Source organism: Onychomys torridus, chromosome 7 (assembly GCF_903995425.1).
Source record: "Onychomys torridus chromosome 7, mOncTor1.1, whole genome shotgun sequence".
Taxonomy (NCBI): domain Eukaryota; kingdom Metazoa; phylum Chordata; class Mammalia; order Rodentia; family Cricetidae; genus Onychomys; species Onychomys torridus.
The window spans coordinates 111,576,159-111,594,991 of record NC_050449.1 but is presented as its reverse complement, the minus strand read 5'-3'; the positions used below and the strand labels follow the sequence as shown (position 1 = coordinate 111,594,991).

The following is an 18,833-nucleotide window of genomic DNA, read 5'->3' as shown; positions in this document are numbered from 1 at the left end:
TATTGTGGTTTATATAAGAAAGGCTCCCATGGGTTTACATATTTGAACGCTTAGTCACCAGGGAATGGAACTATTTGAGAAAGATTAGGGAGGTATGGCTTTGTTGGATAAAATATGTCACTGGGATGGGCTTTAAGTTTTCAAAAGTCCATGTCAAGTCCAGTGTCTATCTTTATCCTCCCCCAACCCCTAACTCCCTCACCTGTAGATCAGGATGTAAACACTCAGCCTCATTCCCTGTCTGCTGCCATATTTCCTCTCATGATAATGGCCTAATCTACTGAAATTGTCAGCAAGCCTCCAATTAAATGCTTTCTTTTGTAAGAGTTGCCTTGGTCAGCCAGGCGGTGGTGGTGCACGCCTTTAATCCCAGCACTTGGGAGGCAGAGGCAGGTGGATCTCTGTGAGTTCGAGGCCAGCCTGGTCTCCAAAGTGAGTTCCAGGAAAGGTGCAAAGCTACACAGAGGGAAAAAAAAAAAAGAGTTGCCTTGGTCATGGTGTCTCCTCACAGCAACAGAACAGTATCTTAGACAACTAGTATGCACATGACCCCGGGTACTATTTCTAGCAATAAAAACACAGTAATGGGTGATTTTGTAGGCCACTTTACACCAATCCTCTCAGGTTCTATTCTTGAACACCCGACTAGAGATTAAAAGCAAAAGGGTCTAGCAGTCTGACCCCCTGAGATTAAGACTACTACCCTTCTGTTCTGTGAATCTTGAGTTCTCTCAAGATAAACAACAAAATCAACATAAAATTCTGTAGCTTTTCTACATATCAGTAGGAAACAAGCTGAGAAAACAGGAAAATCAAGGAAACACACATTATCTTGGCAAAGGGAATGAAAGACTGCTACAGTAAAAAGTTTCAGCACTGAAGAAATTGAAGAAGGAGGTAGAAAGTGGAAAGATGCCTCATGCTCGTGGATCTGCAGAATTAATATTTTGAAAATGGATATATTACTAAAATCAATCTATAATTCATGTCATTTTTCACGGAATTTTTAAAAAGTCTAAAATTCATATGGAAGCACAAAAGATCCTGATTAGCAGAAAGCAAAACTGGAAGTATTGTGTGTACACCAATGTAATAGAGCAGAGAACCCAGAAATAAACCCATGCAGCCATAGCCATATGATTCTTGACTTTAGTGCCAAAAATGTGCATTAGAGAAAAGAAAGTCTCTTCAACTGATGGTGCTGGAAAAGCTGTGTTTGACATACAGAATAATAAACCAAATACTTATTTCTTACTCTGATGTGGAATAATCCTTTTGTACATAGTGAAAATGTGTTGCTTGTTCTCTTTGTTAATAAAAAGCTGATAGGCTGATATCTAAGCAGGATTTTTCAGAGCAGAGAGAATGCTGGGAAAAAGAAGGCCAAAGTCAGAGGAGTCACAGAAAAGACACACAGGAAGCAGGAGATAAACATGCTGTGCTGGAAGAAGGCACCACTATGTGGTAGAGGGTAGATAAGAAATATGGAGTCAGGCGGTAGTGGAACATGCCTTTAATCCCAGCACTTGGGAGGCAGAGCCAGGCAGATCTGTGTGAGTTCAAGGCCAGCTTGATCTACAGAGCAAGATCTAGGGCAGGCACCAAAAGAGAGAAAAGAAAAGAAAGAAATATGGGTTAATTTAAATTTTAAGAGTTAGCTAGTAACAAGCCTGGGCTATTGACTGAGCATTTATAATTAATGTTAAGCCTCTTTGTGATTATTTGAGAGCAGCTGCTGAGATACAGAGAACTCTGCCTCCATCACTCTGGGCAAAAATTAATTCAAAATGAATCAAAGACTGTAAGACCTGAAGCCCTGTTAAGAGGAAAATGTAGAGAAAGCACTTCAGGATATAAGTATAAGCAAGGAATTTCCAAAAAAGGACTCCACCAATACAAGAAATGATTACAAGATTTGACAAATGGAATTGTTTGACTTTAAAAAGCCCCTACATAACAAAAGAAATGATCAACAGAATGAGAGAGATCTGGGCAATATGTACATTGGACAGGATGATTATTCACAATATATAAAGAATTAAAATCACTTCCTTTCCCCAAAAGAGCAAACAATGGATGTGCAAATAAATTTAAAGACATTTCTCAAAAAACAAAAATGATTAATAAATACATGAAGAAATGTCCAATATCATTAGTTGTAAGGAAGTTACATTGAGCTTATGCTTCACCCAGTTGAAACAACTATTATCAAGAAAGCAAATCACAACAAATGCTAGTGGAAAAGGAGCCTTATACATGGCCTGTGGGGTCGCATGTTCAGTGTGTGGGGCACATGGTGGTATGATGTGAGCACCAATGGATTTGGACAGCTTCCCCCTTATAGTCTTGTTGTCTGCAACCCACTGACTACTACTCTAGACTGTATCTGCTCAATGTGTGTGGCTTTCCTTAATATTTCATGTTCCAGCCATCTTTAAATTCCTGGGGTCTTCATTATAGCATTGCATCATCCTCATGGCTTAAGTTATTGCTTATTCAACAGCTTCCTGAACAGACTTCAACCCCAAAACACATTATGTCATGGTTACAGGCCCATGGGAGCCAGGGAAGGGAATATGGAGGTTTGAAGGAGTATGGCCCCCAGAGACTCATGTGATGGCCCCTAGCGAGTGGCACTATTAGGAGGTGTGGCCTTGTTGGAGTAGATGTGTCACTGTTAGGCAGGCTTTGTGGTTTCATATGCTCGAGGCATGCCCAGTGTGGGAGACAGTTCATTTCCTGTTGCCTGCAGATCAAGATATAGAACTTTCAGCTACCTCTCCGGCATCATGTCTGCCTCCATGTTGCCTTGCTTCTTGCCATGACAATAATAGACTAAACCTCTGAAACTGTAATCCATCCTCAATTAAATATTTTCCTTTATAATAGTTGTTGTGGTCATGGTGCCTCTTCACAGCAATAGAAACCCAAACCAAGACATAGTCTGGCCTCAAAGACTTTCCTTGACACCCATGATTTGGTAAATTTCAAATTCTGTACAACTGCAAAGCCAGGACCATGTAGATTATTCCAAGGTCTGCCACCCGTTGTAGAGGTTATTGGTCCTCCTTTGGCTGTGGCTGAAGTAACCATTCAGGTCTTGAGTGTCTGAGCACAGCAAAACATTTCCTTAGGTTGCTGTGTGTGTGGAAGGCATCCTAGCACTGTCTTCTCAAAGCAGAGCCTTTCAAATGAGTTTACAGTTTCACTCTGGAATGGGAGGGGCCAATTCTTAAGCTGCTCTTAAGGCATCTTTCATATTGTCCCAATGAAAAGAGCTTGGCTTTCTTTAATGGCACTGATCTCTCAGGAACCATACCTTTTAAAGTGTGGCCCAACATTAATTGCTCTTTGCTGGTCAAAGTTTTTCAAATCTTTATACCTCAGTTTTATTCCTAATCCTCACAGTAAACCTAACTGAAAGCAGCCAGCAGTACATACCTATGCCATTGCCTGAATATGTACTGCCATGAAATTTCTTCTACCAGATTAATCATCCCATTGTCTTTGAACTCAGCATCACAACGTCACAGAACAGATTAAATGTAGACGAGTTTGTACTTGTTTTCCAGAATGTGACATGGATGGATTCTAGTCTGGTTCCTTAAACTTCTCTTCCATCAGGAACCTCATGAGCACAGCCATTACTCTGCATTCCTATCAGCATTCCCCTCTTTGGTACTCTTGCCAGAATGACCCACAAAGCTCTGTTTACAAGAAGACTGCTTGTTTGCGTCCCTGAACCTTTCTACCATCCTCAGCGAACGCTTTCCAAAGACTCTAAGCCACTTGATGAGATGCTGTCACAGCCACTGTCCTAGTTCTCAATGCCAGTTTTTGGCGATACTCGACTTTTTGTGCTGTGACAACAGACTGGACAGCAGTAACTTAAAGGGTTATTAACAGATTATTCTGGTTCATGTTTTCAGAGGCTTCCTGTTCACCGAGCTCTGGTTTCTGTGGTGAAGCCTGACAATATGATGAAGGGTGTGCTGGAACTAGGCTGCCAGCCTCATGGTATTCTGGAAGCACAGGGATAGAGAAAGATTGAGGCTGCAATGTCTCCTCCAAAGGCATGCCTTCAATCACTCACTTCCTTCAAGTAGGCCCTACCTCCTAAAGGTTGCACTTCCTCTGAGTAGTACCGCCAGGTGGACACCAAGCCTTCAACAGATGAGACCTTTGAGGGGTACATTTAAAAGTCAAACCATAACACCTCCTTAGGCTACAGCTAGTAGAAGAGGTGTGAGAGGCAGAGCTCAGCAAGACTGGATTAAACATTAACGCAGTTGTCACCACAGCCCAGAGCAGCAAGTGCCCCAAAGCCAAGTTTCAGACCTGCCTGGTGTTCCTAGACTAAGGAGTGAGCAGCAGACATGGCTCACTTTGCACAGGTCATGGCTGAAGTGGGCGACTTTGGTCGCTTCCAGGTACAGGTGACCATCCTGATGGGCATCCCCAACTTCCTGTCTGCATTCTTCGTGTTTAGTCAGATCTTCATGGTCCTTGATGAGGCTCACCACTGTTCAGTGTCCTGGGTCAAGAACCACACTTTCAACCTAAGTGCTGCTGAGCAGCTGGCAGTCAGCATACCCAACGACACGGCAGGCAGACCTGAGTCCTGCCTCATGTTCCGGCCCCCTCCTGACAATGCCAGCCTGGAAGACATCCTCAGCCACCGCTTCAATGAGACCCAGGCCTGTGATTCCGGCTGGGACTATCCTGAGAACAAGCCTCAGTCCCTGAAGAATGAGGTGGGATAGCTTGTTGTCTGTGTGTCCACTTGTATGGGTCCGTCAGTTCTTCTGTCTGACCCTGTGCCTTTGATCACCCTCTTGCTCTGTTTCTGTGTCTATGTGTGTATGTAGCCATGTGTTACCTGTTCCCCCTTTTCTGGTCATCCCTTGTTTCTCTTCGTCCTCTGTCTGTTGACCCATCTCTCCCTCTCTGACTTTCTCTGTCTGCTGCGTTGTCCATCAGTGTTTCATGTTTGCCTGTCCTTTTGTGAACCTGGTGGCACCAAGGTACCCGTAAACTGTTGACAGAAAGAGGAGATATTTTATAGAGAAGAAAAACAAGAGGAAGTCTGGTTGTAGACAAGGGATGGCATGTCTGGGAGCTAAATTCAACTCTGGTGCATTAAGGAAGGGGGCCTGGGCCACAGAGACCAGATGGGAAGTTTGCAATGCTTCATAACCTCTTTTAGTTGTTGTCTATTTGTTTAGTGCCCTTGAAACTAACACATGCATAAAAATGGCGAGAGGTTGGGAGATGGCTCAGTGGGTAAAGTACTGAGTTTGGATCCATACCACCCATGTAAAAAGTTGATGGCATATGCCTAGCCACTTGCCTTTATTTTTGTCCCCATTTATCTGTATTTACTGCCCCCTTTATCTTTGGACATACCTCTCTGCAGGTCTGCCTGGCTATAAGTTACCCTATTCCAAGGACTTCTAATGCCAGATATCTGATGCTCTCTTCCTGTCTAATGCCTTTCCTTCCACATCCATTCCTCTACCTTCCTATTTACCCAGCATGGCTTCCTACTTCTCAGCTTCTTTCTAGGTCTCTTCCTGCCTGCTTCTAGGATTCTGGAGAACACTTCAGAACCTATGACTGTTGTGTAAATAACCAAACATTTGCTTCTACTAGCTCTATTCTCTTAGAAATCCAAGCAGATAAACCAGTTTCTCCTCCAGCTGTCCCAGAGTCCCAGGGGCCCTTGGAAAGCACTCTGTGTCAGGCTATTGCCATGTCCAGAATGGAAGGATTGAGGCACAGTTGGAGGAGATGACTTAGCCCAGGCAGTGTAGGAAGCTGATCATGGAGCCAGGCTCCTCTGCTAGATCCCCACTGTCCAGCTCTGCCTTTCTTTTCAGCAGGAAGCACACATGGAGAGTCTAGAAACCCACGGGTGTGGACTCTTGAGGAGCATCTCTGCATTCTCATCCTATCTATGGTTGTGGATCTCAATCCCATGGGTTAAACATTCACTCCCCACAACACACACACACACACACACACACACACACACACACACACACACTTGTAAAAAAAAAAAACAACAACAACAACACTTTTTTAGAAGTCTCTGGAGACAATGTTTTAACCAAAGTGAAACATTCACTTTTGGATGGGACAGCAATCCTTTCTGTGTCTGTGTGTCCTTCCTGGGATTCTTCTCACTGTCCCCCTGCCCCTCACCCAGGGAAGCGAGGTGGCTTAAGGACACTCCTAATTACTGGATCTAGCTCAGCCTGGCCTAGAAGAGTCCAGGGCTCTCCATCACCTTATAGTAGGTTCTGACCTTGACTATCCCTAAAAAATTTGGGGTACACTTATAATTGCATAGAATTGCTCTGTACACCTGGCCAAACAGCAGCATCTTTAAGGCCCAGTGAACCTTCCAGATTGCTCTGAGTCTACTCTAAGCCTTGTCCACAGCATGTGCTAATTTCACATAACCAAAGCCTGGCAGCAGGCCTGATTCCTGATGGCCTGGAAGCACATAAGAGTCTCCTCTAGACCCTTCATCTAGCACCCAACCTTCAGCTGGGTCCCTCACTGTCAGGCTCCAAGTCTACACTACACACATAAATAACTGAAAGAGAACACTCACTGAAATCATGGGCTCAATCCATTTGGTGTATCTTTGTTTTTAAGTTATTCTATGTGTATGGGTGTTTTGCCTGTGTGTGTGTGTGTGTGTGTGTGTGTGTGTGTGTGTGTGTGTGTGTGCCTGCCTGTGTGTCTCTCTGTGTGTGTGTCTGTGTGTCTGTGTGTGTGTGTCTGTGTGTCTCTGTGTCTGTGTGTGTGTGTGTTCAAGTGCACACCACATACACACCTGGTGTCTGTAGAGACCAGAAGATGGCATCAGAGTCTCTGGAGCTGGAGTTACAGGTGGTTTTGATGTCATGTAGGTGTTGGGAATCAAGAGTAACCAGTGGTCTTCACTGCCAAGCCATCTCTAGGCCCTAATGCATTTGTTTTTAAATTACATTTATTTACTTTATGTGCTTGGGCGTGTGTTGGGAGGTGGTTGCAGATCTATCCTTCTACTATGTGGGCCTTGGGGGATTGAACTCAGGTCTTCAAGTTTGGTAGCAAGTGTCTATCCCATGAGCCATCTTCAGCCTATATTTGTTGTTTGAAAAAGTTTAATCCTTTTCTTCATGTATCAGTGAAAGAAGTTAGAAGTTAATGTCTCTCTCCAACAGCAAGTAGCCATACAGAACCTCTTGGGAAGGAGGAGGGGCAGGATGGGAGCCATTCACTTTATGAGTTCATCAAACACTGGATCTGCTCTGCTCATGGGTGACAGAAAAGGCACACTCAAATGACCATGCCCACCAGAAGAAGCCCTTTTACCCAGGGCATTGACACTTGCTTATGATAGATGCATGCACTGGGTCTGTGTGCTCGACACTATTCTGGCAAGGGCCAGCTTTTGAGGAATCACTGATGTAATGGTCTTCTATGTCTTCTTGACAAGCTTTTCAATCAGAGGGGGTCATTCCTAAGATCAACTACATGATAGAGAGAATCAACTCCTATAACTTGTCCTCTGACCTCCATATACATCATACACATGTGCACACATGCACAGGCATACACACACACACACACACACACACACACACACACACACACACACATACCAAGTAAGAAGAAAAAAAAATAGCATGTCCTCACATGTTATATTGGATGTCAGGAGACAATGGTTCCATTGCTCAAAACAACTTATTTGATGGTCTGTGTCCTGGTCACCTGGAAGTAGTGACCCCTTTATTAAGCAATTGTCTAGATCAGATCAGCTTGTGGACATATCTGTGAGGCATTTTCTTGATTATTCATTTTTGTGAGAGGGCCCAGCCCACTGTGGGAAGAACTATTCCTAGGCAGATTGGCTTCAAGCTGAATAAGAAAGGTAGCCTGACAGCAAGCCAATAAGCAGCATTTTCCCATGTTCTCTGGTTCAGTTCTTCCCTTTAGATTCCTGCCTTGGCTTCTCTTGGTTATGAATTATAACCTATAAACTAAGGAAGCCATTTCCTCCGCAAGTAGTTTCTTGTCACAGAAAAGCAAAATTGGTACCAGGATAGGATTGTTACTCTGCCTGACCTGTGTTGTTTTGGGAATTGTTGAAGATTTTGGGACTTTAAGTGGAAAACCCATCAAGTACTCATAGCTTAATGGGCTGTCCTGTGGGAGCTTGGAAAATAAGAATGTTGAGAAAAACACAGGCAGTGGATGCGTGGTTTCAGAGCGAAGCGAAGATGCTGTTATGTTGTGTCATGTTAGATTAAGATGTATGGAAATGAAACCTTCCTTTACTGGGACAATGGGTGCTGGTCAGCTGGGACTGAAAAATCAACTGTGGTTAATGGAGACCATCATCATTAAGATGAAATCTTTTGGAAAGCGTTTCCTCAGAGTCAGCACACAGAAGTTATGGTCTGGGGTGGGGGGGGGGAGGCTGCATCTCAAGCTGGTAAATGAACTTGGCAATATATAAGAATTGCCCATGTAGTTCTGATTTTGAAGGCATGAGAGATGCAAGATTGAGGGGTTCATGAGGAGCAGCTCAAGCCTGGAACCATGTGGCAGTATTGGAGTGCCTAAAGAGAATTCAGGATAGGACATTAGTATAGGTTAGCCTCAGTTGCCGTGGAGACCCCAGGATTGAAGGATCACGGAAGGAAGCTCACATTTGGCACCGTGAGGTACAGTCTGAGATCTAGCAGAAAAGCCAAGAGAAGCCATTGGTGAGGGACAGCCTCAGTTGCAGAGGAGACCTCAGAATATTGACAATGGCAGGAGCATGGGGAGCCACTAAGGACAGCAGTGTATATGGAGTGGAGCCAGCCTGAGCATACAAAACTAGCAGTGTGTGTTTTGGATGGTGGAGCCAGAGAATTGGGACTTCCCAAGCCACTTGGAGCCCAGAAGTTCAGAAGTGAGTTCCAGATGTTGTATATCCAGTTCTTTACACTATTGGGTCTGAAAACAGTGGGTTTAGACTTTGCTTTGTTGAATTATTCCTATGCCCTGGTTCTTCTTTTTGGGAAGGAAGGAAGTATATAACTTTTTAATTTTACACGAGTCCACAGTTGAGAGAATTTAGATTTTTAAAGAGACATTGAACTTTTAAAACCCTGAAATTTTTTAAAGACCGAGAGTTTTAATGTTGTCCTATAGGTTATTTTATGATATTGATGTAAGATCCTGGGGACAAACAAGAAAGGATAGTTATAGTTTAACAGGTGATGTGTTTATGAATTAGATTGAAAGGGTGGAGTGTCCTGGCTAGTTTTATTGTCAACTTGACACAAATGAAATTCACCTGGAAATAGGGAACCTCAACTGAAGAATTACCCAGGTCTGAGTGGCCTGTGGACAGACACATCTGGGGAGCATTTTTTAAAAATTGCTAGTTGATGTAGGAGGGCCCAGGCCACTGTGGGCGACACCACCTCTAGGAGACAGTCCTGAGCTGTATAAGAAAGGTAGCTGAGAGCCTGAAGCTAGCTAGAAGGCAGTGTTGTTCCTTTCTGCTTTGAGGTCTGCCCTGAGTTCCTTACTTGGTTTTCCTCACTGATGGACTGTAACCTGTAAGCTGAAAAAAACCCTGTACTCCTTTGAGTTACGTTTGGTCATGGTGACTATCACAGCAACAGCAAACTAGGGCTGTTTGCTTCCCTGGAATTGTTTTGTATCCAATTGACATATCTTAGATTTGACATTAACCTGAGCTTCTTCACCATGGTATTGGCCACTCAGAGGGCCCCTTCTCTCCTCTCTCTCTCTCTCTCTCTCTCTCTCTCTCTCTCTCTCTTTTATTTTTATTTTTTTTTGAAACAAGGTTTCTCTGTGTAGCCCTGGCTGTCCTGGAATTTAGAGTCCACCTGCCTCTTCCTCCTGAGTGCTGGGATTAAAGGCATGTACCACCTCCACCCAGCTTCAGAGACCTCTCTTTATCCTTAGTTATTAACCTAGCCTGTGCTGGGTAGGCTAGGCCTTGGGTAGCCTAACTATCCCACAGGCTACCTCCTACCTCAGATTCTCCAGGGAATGTACACCTTTGCCACCTTTGGAAATGTGTGTACTGTTCCACATGATAATCCCAGACTCTGTTGCAGAGCAGCACTCTCTTAGTGTGAGCTCCCTTATACAAGGAAGGGCTCTGCAGATCAACCCAAGGGACCCTCTTTGAACAGACATTTTGCTATAATGAGTGGCTTCATTTTCAAATGGAAACAAAATGACACTAATTTGAAGAGAGTATGTTTTATGATAGATTGTGTGCCCTTGAAGATGCTTCCCCTTCTCAATGTATCTTTGCAACATTACCTGGATACCTAATCTTAGTAAGATGAGAACATGCCTGGCTGCCCTGTCTACATAGGCTGGTGAATAGGAATGAATACACCATCAATGAGCCACAGAAGTGTGCTTTTTGTCCAGGGCAAAGGCATCTGAACAGGAGGGAAGGGGTGCAGAAAGAATGGCCTTTTTCTAAGGATCTGGAGGCATGAAATGCCTAGCACAGTTGAGGGATCATGGCATAAAAGTATCTGGGAGATAGGTATAAGCCAGCTTTTGAATGGTCTTAGGAGCAGTGCCAAGGAGTTGGAACTTTCTCCTAGAAACCCGAGAGAGCCATTGAAGTTTAGGGAATGGAGAGGGAGATATGATAGGATGCACTTTAAGAAATGAGAGTGGAAATCTGTAGGCCACCACCATGGGCCTTGAACAGAACTACTCGCTGTATTTATGAAAACCCAAAGACGGTGATGACTGGCATGCCAAGTTGGAACCCTGTAGGCAGAAGTTTTCCTGTGTCCCGCCCAGTCCCACAGCTGCTCGGTCCCAAGTAAACACACAGAGGCTTATATTAATTACAAACTGTACAGCCTATGGCTCAGGCTCGTTATTAACTAGCTCTTACAACTTAACTCAGCCCACTCCTGTTCATCTATGTTTTGCCACATGGCTTCACAGTATTACCTGTTCTCTCACATCTTGCTTCTTCTGGCAGCGGCTTGCAGCTTCTGCCTGACTCCACCCTTCTTCATCTCCATCTTTAATTTGAATGTATATCTAACCTCATTCTGCCTCACCATTGGCCAAACAGCTTTATCAACCAAAGAGGGCAAACCACATTCACAGCTGTAGAAAGACATCCCACAGCAGAACCCTTCATTCCTGTTGTCTGCCACATGACCCCTCTACCTGAGACTGGACACACAGAGGGAAGGGGCCTGCAAGTCTCAGGTGCTGCTCCTGAACGGTGCAGTGTTAAGGACTTAAGCTACAAGGAATATAAACTAAGGGAGGTGGCAAATGGCGCCAGACTTGGAAGTGTCTGTGGCTCCGCATTTGTATCTGCAAAGCACTGTTCCCCCGACAGCTTTGTGGCCACAGGCACAGCTCATAGTCATCCTAGCCAACCTGGACTGGGAGTTTCCTATGTAACAGCCACTAGTCTAGAACTGCTATAGACGACCTGATCATATTGGGTGACATCACATGGTCGACTTTATCCCCATCTTTGCACGGATGGAGAACAGGCTCAAGGTCACACAAAGCTCCAGCTGTGGAGCCTGGTGGCAGTAGGACTCCATCCACTTTCACTCATTTTAAGTGATTTCTTACTATGATACAACCTCTAGGCAATAGACAGAACCAGGCTGTGTGGAACTGGAAAGAACAACAGTTGAGTTCCCTGTCTTGTCAGGACTCATTCAGAAGCAGTTAGGTCACCATCCCACACATCCTATAAGTCCTTCAGAAGGAACTGTTGTCCTTGAGAAGTATGAGTAGAGCAATTCCTGGATTGGTTAATTTCTTGCTAAGTTACTTAATTGATGATCAGCTAGCTAGGTGTGAGCTTTAGTCCAGCTATTCATTAATCCGTTCCCAGCAAATATTCTCTCAGGTGTCACTATGTTTCCTTCCATGTGTCCAGCAACAGGCACATATCACCTCCACATACTGCCGTCCGACTTCGGACCAAGGGTTTCTAACCAGCCAGGGTCCTTTTGTTCAATTTGGGATAGCAATTATGAGAAGGCAAGAGACAGCTCTTTTCAGTGTTTTCAGTCTTATGGATGGTTAATTTTGGTCGTCAACTTGGTTGGCTTAAGAAACTCCCACCAGGCATGTCCAACCTTTTGACATTGTGATGCAACATTGTCTACAAAGTTCACACTTGTGCAATCTAATTACAGTGGGAAATGAAGCTAAGCCTGAGTGGTGCATGCCTTTATCGTGGTCTCTCATGTATATTTTGGTGGAAACCCACTCTTTGCTGGCACACAGTGCGTAGCTGTGACACTGGAAGAGCCCTCACTGGATGGGTTCCCACCTAAGCATTCATATAAGGTGCTGATCCATACAAGGGCACAGAAATCCCACTCAGGGCCACAGCCTGCAAGAATTGGGGTCAGTGTGTCTGTAGTAGATATGTAGGGATATATGAATCCACACACTTTCTCTACTCGGTCTTCCTGGTGTGGTCAGCTTATCTCTAGGTGGGTTGACATTTTCCCCAGGGGATCTGTATTCCTCTTCTGACTCCTTGTATACATATGTATCTGTCTTGGCTAAAAGGCATGCGACAGCACTCTTCAGAATTCTGATCAAACTGTGGACATTGAAGGTAACTGGACAGCCACATATGAAACTTGGGAGGGCCTGAGTAGCTTACACAGGAGACAGGTTCTGTTTGTCAGGAAGCAGCTAGTAGAGGAGTTTCCAGATTTTACATTCTTTTTGTGTCGATGATTTTACATGGTACTCTCCATGGCAGAAGTACTTACCAGTTCTATGGATTAAGTAATTAAGTCCAAATAGTTTAATGGTATTTTTACCCTAACAAGTAGTTGTTTTAAAAATTAATGCACAGAGCTGTCATTGTGACACATGCCTATGATCCTGAGCTCAGGAGGCAGAGAGTGAGGAGTTATCCTGCCTACAAAGTGAGTTTGAGTAGAGCCTAGGCTACATGACACCCTGCCTCAAAATAAATGAAAACATGAGCACACACTGTGCTGGTTAGCTTATCGTCAACTTGACATAACCTAGAGTCACTAGGGAAGAGGAATTTCCCAGGTCACACTAACTGGTGGCCATGTCCATAAGGTTGTCTTGACTGACGATTGATGTGGGAGGGTGATCCTATTCCTGGGCAGGTGATCTTGGGCAGAGCATGAGCCAGTGAGTAGCCAGAATCAGCCTTCTGCCATGATTCCTGCCTCTGCCTCTGCCTTGAGCTGCTGCCCTGACTTCCCTCAGCAATGGATTATGACCTGGGAGTTAACCAAATAAACCCTTTTGCTTTTTAGTCATGGTTTTTTACCATAGAAACAGAAAGAAAAGAAAGACTCTGCTTAGTTCTTTAGAAGACTGAAACACACTAATAGGATGTCTGCCTTGCAGCCGGTGCACAGCTTCTGGCCCTCCAACACTGCCACCCTCATTTTTGGTGTCCTGTAGAATTGCACAAGTTATTTGCTTTTTATAAAAGCAACTGTCAAGCAAGATACTGTATACATTTAATGTCATTGGAGAGGAAAAAAACTGTACCCTGTTGAATTGTGAATTCTTGGGCAAGTTGTGATGTTGGACAGAATTTAAAGATTGCTATGATATTTCCATTTAGATTTTAACTGACCTGTGTCCATGGTGTTGACTATGGGGTAACTTGGTACACAATATGGAAAATGTGGGGCCCTAGAAAGTAAAGTTGGACCTGGATGCTGCACTTGGCCTAACATGAATATTTTTCTGCCTCAGTTTGACCTGGTGTGTGATCGGAAGAGCCTGAAGAGGACTTCACAGTCAGTGTTCATGGCTGGACTCCTCGTTGGGGCCCTCATCTTTGGGCCCATCTGCGATCGGTATGTGCCGCTGACCCAGCATGCTTTGGCCTCCTGCTGCTGACTCAGTTAATCCCTGGAGTTTTGTTAGTCATCAAGACAAGTCCTCATGCCTGCCTTCAAATGGAGCTCCATGGAAGACCCTGTCTCCTCACTCTGACAGAGCCGAGGACAGGCCTGCCTGGGAAGGCCTCCTCACTTCACAACATGTCCCTCTGTTAACTCAGGATTGGCCGTAGACCCTCCCTCCTTGTGCAGCTGCTCCTGTCTGCCACCACGAGCATGGCCACAGCCTTTGTGCCCAGCTTTGAGCTCTACATGGCCCTACACTTTGCTACGGCTATTGCTATCGCTGGATACTTACTGAGCACCACTGTCCTCCGTGAGTGTCTGGGCCCAAGAGCCTTCTTCCTCAGAGTCAGAGTTAGAGCCCTGAAATTCCCTTGGGGGTGGTGTCAGCCAACTGCACCAAAGGAGGTCACATCAAAGTTTTCTGTGCTGGGACTGAGTCACATATCTGACAGTCCGGCATTTGGGAATCACCAGGGGTGGATGAGTGGGCAGATTCCACCCCAGTCTCAGCCTTGTCTTCAGTTTCAGAATGGGTGGGGCCGTCCTGGAGAACAAAAGCCATGGTCCTGGCCCAGAGCAGCTTTGCCATGGGACTGATGGTGCTAGCAGGCCTGGCCTATGGTGTCCGCAACTGGAGAGTCCTTCAGCTAGCAGGCACCACACCAGTCTTCTTGCTTGTCTTCTACTTCTGGTAGGGAGGCCCTTGGCAGTGATAGGCCACCCTCTGTTGGGAGTGCTGTGGCAGGGTGCAGAGGAGGGACCTGTGGAGCTTTGGGTGGGAGACTCAGTGTGCCCTGGAATTCTGGGCATTACACAGGGCTCAGGACCCCAGTATCAGAGTCACATGTGGTTGACAGGGTTTTGCCAGAATCTCCACGGTGGCTCCTCTCCCAAGGGAAGATAGAGGAGGTCAAACAGCTGGTCCAGAAGGCAGCTTCAGTGAACAGGCGGCCACTTTCTCCAGAGCTCCTGAGCCAGGTACCTGTTAGCAGGCTCAGGCTCACCCCTGCCTCAAGCCAGTCTCTATGCCTGTGTCCTGGCCCCTCACTCTGCCCTTCTTCTAGCTGGCTCCTGAGAAGTCAGGCCCCTCAGGGAACGCCCTGGATCTTTTCAGACACCCCTGTCTCAGGAAGGTGACCCTGATTCTCATTGCTGTCTGGTAAGTGCCCAGGGCCTTGTCCCTCAGTGAGGACAGAGCCAGATGGCTGCTCCTGCTCTTCAGTGTGTCCCTGGAGGGATGGATGGAGGCTCTGTGAGCGTCGTGGTCTCTCCCCTGGTGTGAGCTCATTGAGCCAGGATGTTCCTTTTTTTTTTTTTTTTTTAAATGTATTTATTAAATTTTTTTCCATTTTACATACCAACTGCAGTTCCCCCTCCCTCCCCTTCTCCCGCCTCCTCACCTCTCTCCCACTCTACCCCCATCCACTCCTCAGAGTGGGGAAGGCCTCCCATGGTAGTTAAAGTCTGGCATATCAAGTTGAAGGAGAGCCTAGCCCCTCCCCATTGTATCAAGGCTGAGCAAGGTGTCCCACCACAGGGAATGGGCTCTAAAAAGCCAGTTCATGCACCTGGGATAAGTCCTGGTCCTGACAGGCTATTCCTTTAGGTCTGACTTGATGTACACCCAGCAGTGACAGGGATACTTGGTACTTTGTAGGTTTGTGGACAGTTTGGTGTACTATGGATTCAGCCTCCGAGTGGGGGACTTTGGCCTTGACATCTACCTGACACAGCTAATATTTGGGGCAGTGGAGTTGCCTGCCCGCTATTCCAGCATCTTCATGATGGAGAAGCTGGGTCGCAAGTGGAGCCAGTTAGGTTCTCTGACTCTGGCAGGTGTCATGTGCGTCGTCATCATCTTCATCCCAGCAGGTACGAGGCTGTCTTCCTCCCTGCCAGGGCTACCCCCATTGCCACACTCCCCTTCAGGACCAAGGGTTCCCCAGGGTTTGGGCATAGAGGGTGAGGCACTTGAGTAGACAGGGAGGTGTGTAGGCTTAGGTGATGGTGTCCTTCCCCCTATGTGGCTGACCCGTTCTCCTCCAGGTCTCCCCACAGTGGTCACTGTGCTGGCCGTGGTGGGGAAGTTTGCCTCATCCGCTGCCTTCACCATATCCTATGTGTACACTACTGAGCTCTTTCCCACCATCATCAGGTAAGAACTGCTGGGGTGACTTTGGTTCTCTGCCCTGGGGAATCTAATATCACCCATCCTTCTGGCCCTATGGGCCTAGGCCACTGGAAGTTTAGTGCAACTCACCAAGTCGCCACAGGACACTGGAGGACAGATAGACATGGGCGTGCCATGGCCTTCTCAGGACCAGGATGTGGGACAGAAGTAAGAGCGAAGGCTTGTGCTGCTTTTCCCAGGCAAACAGGCATGGGGTTGGTAAGCATCTTCTCTAGGATTGGCGGCATCATCTCACCGCTTGTGATGCTGCTGGAACAGTACCACAGGGTGCTCCCCATGCTCATCTTTGGCAGCCTCCCGATCGGGGCAGGCCTACTGTGTGCTCTTCTGCCCGAGACACGGGGCCAGATGCTGAAGGACACCATCCAGGACCTGGAGCAGGGGTGCCCCTCACGGTGAGCATTGACTTCTGGACCTCACATCAGGAACCCTCTCCCTAGGGCCAGGCCTCCTCATCACCATTAGTCCATTATTTCTTACTCATTGCTTACTGGGCAACATGGTGCCTGCCCCCTTGGTACCACTGATATCTGACTGGCTTTAGAGCACATTCCCCTACTTTACACAAGGAATGTTAAGAGATCTGTCATGGGACCATGTGTTGGGCAACCACTGACTGTATTGTTCTCCTTGTAGGTCTCACAACACAACACCCCAGAGAAAAGAAGTGGAGGTCACAGGAAGGATTTCCAATAGGAGGATGGCTGTTGTGAAGAGTTCATACTTCTGAATATGGTCATTAAGAGCCAGCCCATCAAAAGCAGAGGACTGCCCATACCATCTTCTGGATGGCAGCCTTGTTCATGTAGGCAACACACCATGACCTGTTCACAGCTCCATGCTGTGAACCCAATGGAAGTATCAAGGGACTGTACCCCTTTCTCCTCATGTCTCAAACACACACCACACCCCAGAACCATGACTGAGTTGGGGCTTGAGTGTTTCTTGGCCTTCCTTGACAGTCTCTGGAGTTATGGCCTCACTGTCCCCTTAGACTAGAATACTCTGCCCTCAGAAAACAAACAGAAGAGAACAGTTCCCTCCCAAATAAAAACAGCTCAAACCCAGGACAGGGCACCAGTAGGACCAACTGTGGGAGCAGGCTGACAAAGAAACATGTTTTGCCGGATTTACTTGAAGATCCCTTCATTCTGGCCAGTGGCCAGCTTGTGCCTTGCATGTGTGAGGCTGCCAAGGAAAGGAGACTGGGCAGCCCCTCCCCTACCTTCTGTGCCTTGATGCCCAATAGGTAAGGAAGAGGGCAGAGCTCCTTCTGCTTAGCTGATGTTGTTTGTTATTTCCCAGCATGCCCTGACTTATCAGCAGTCTACATTTGATGTAAGAGCTGTCACTGCTACCACGGCATATTCGTGGGTCATTTAGAGGTTCTTTGCGTTGTTAGTAGAAACACCACATTCTCTCACCCTTGTTTAAAGATGGGAGTAGTTGAGGACAGGATGCTGTGTATATTTACAAATGTCCTATGGCTTATCCTGTTAAGCAGGTTATCTTTAGTAGTTGCTCATGAGCAGTTCAGATATCTGGGAGCCCAGAGGAGATTCTGCCCAGGCCAGATCTCAAGGGAATCTTATTATGTATACAGTGTTCTGCCTACATCTATGACTGCACGCCAGAAGAGGGAACAAGATCAAATTACAGATGGCTGTGAAACACCATGTGGCTGCTGGGAATTGAACTCAGGACCTCTGGAAGAACCTCTGAGCCTTCTCTCCAGCCCCAGATCTCAAAGGAATCTTAAGGAGAACATGGAGGCTAGCATATGCCAATCCACATGTGTCCTCTAGAGGGTGCTGTTGAACAGATAAAAGCTGATACACAGTGACTTGCTATTCAGTGCTGTGGTTGTCTTTGTTGGGGCTGGTGCAGCATTCAGATCTCGAGCATTGGGGGGCAGGTGTCCTCAAATCTGGAACCCAGCTTTCCCACTTTATGGTGAGAGATTTTGTTCATCGTGTGGAGACACTGAGTTTAATTCTCAACACTGTCACCTACCTACACACTTGCACCAAACAGGTGATTTCATAGCTTACTTTATGTTAAACTGCAAACTCTGCCTGAGCGTGAAAAGCAAAGAGGTCTGGCAGTCTGCTCTCCACAGGTGACTTCTGAGATTGAGACCACTATACTAGACATCTTGAGTGCTTGGCTTCTCTGTGTCCAAGCTCTAAGATGTTGTCATATTCCTCTGGTTAACTGTATCTCTATTTTGATACAGTCCCCAGTTCCTCTCACAGGTGCAAACCTGTGTCCTTGGAACTGTGGACCAATGTCAGTAGATGACCCATGTCCTCGGCCCTTCTTGGAAGGGCTCTGTCCCCCTGCCTCTGCATATGGTTGTGAAAGCCCCCACAGCAGGGCTGCTAGGTGAAGGACCCCTTTCCTCCTCAGCGTGGCTTCACTCGCCAAACTCAGTCTGTGGGAACCCTCCCCCCAAGTCTGGTCTCATGTCTGCACCTCCAGATCATATGCCCCATTCTTCTGTAACGTATCTACCTGGCTCATGGCCACCCTGTCTATTCCAGCTGTCTTTGGAGAAAGTAATTTCCTATCAAAATCTCACATAAATGAGTAGATGAGACTCATTCAGACACCTCATTTTCTTACTACAACATCTGCTCTGGTTCCTTCTGTGTAACTGTGACCGACATGAGAGAGAACAAGTTCAAGGT

General features: G+C 46.2%; 1 protein-coding gene across 1 annotated transcript; it reads left to right on the top strand.

The window, feature by feature from the left end:
• Positions 1 to 4,376: 4,376 nt before the first annotated feature.
• Positions 4,377 to 16,873, top strand: LOC118588022 (solute carrier family 22 member 13-like). The gene is made up of 10 exons (XM_036194293.1): positions 4,377 to 4,754; positions 13,798 to 13,901; positions 14,108 to 14,262; positions 14,475 to 14,643; positions 14,810 to 14,930; positions 15,017 to 15,111; positions 15,610 to 15,824; positions 15,999 to 16,107; positions 16,323 to 16,538; positions 16,780 to 16,873. The coding sequence occupies exons 1-10, from the start codon at positions 4,377 to 4,379 to the stop codon at positions 16,871 to 16,873; spliced, it is 1,656 nt and encodes a 551-aa protein (XP_036050186.1).
• Positions 16,874 to 18,833: the final 1,960 nt, after the last annotated feature.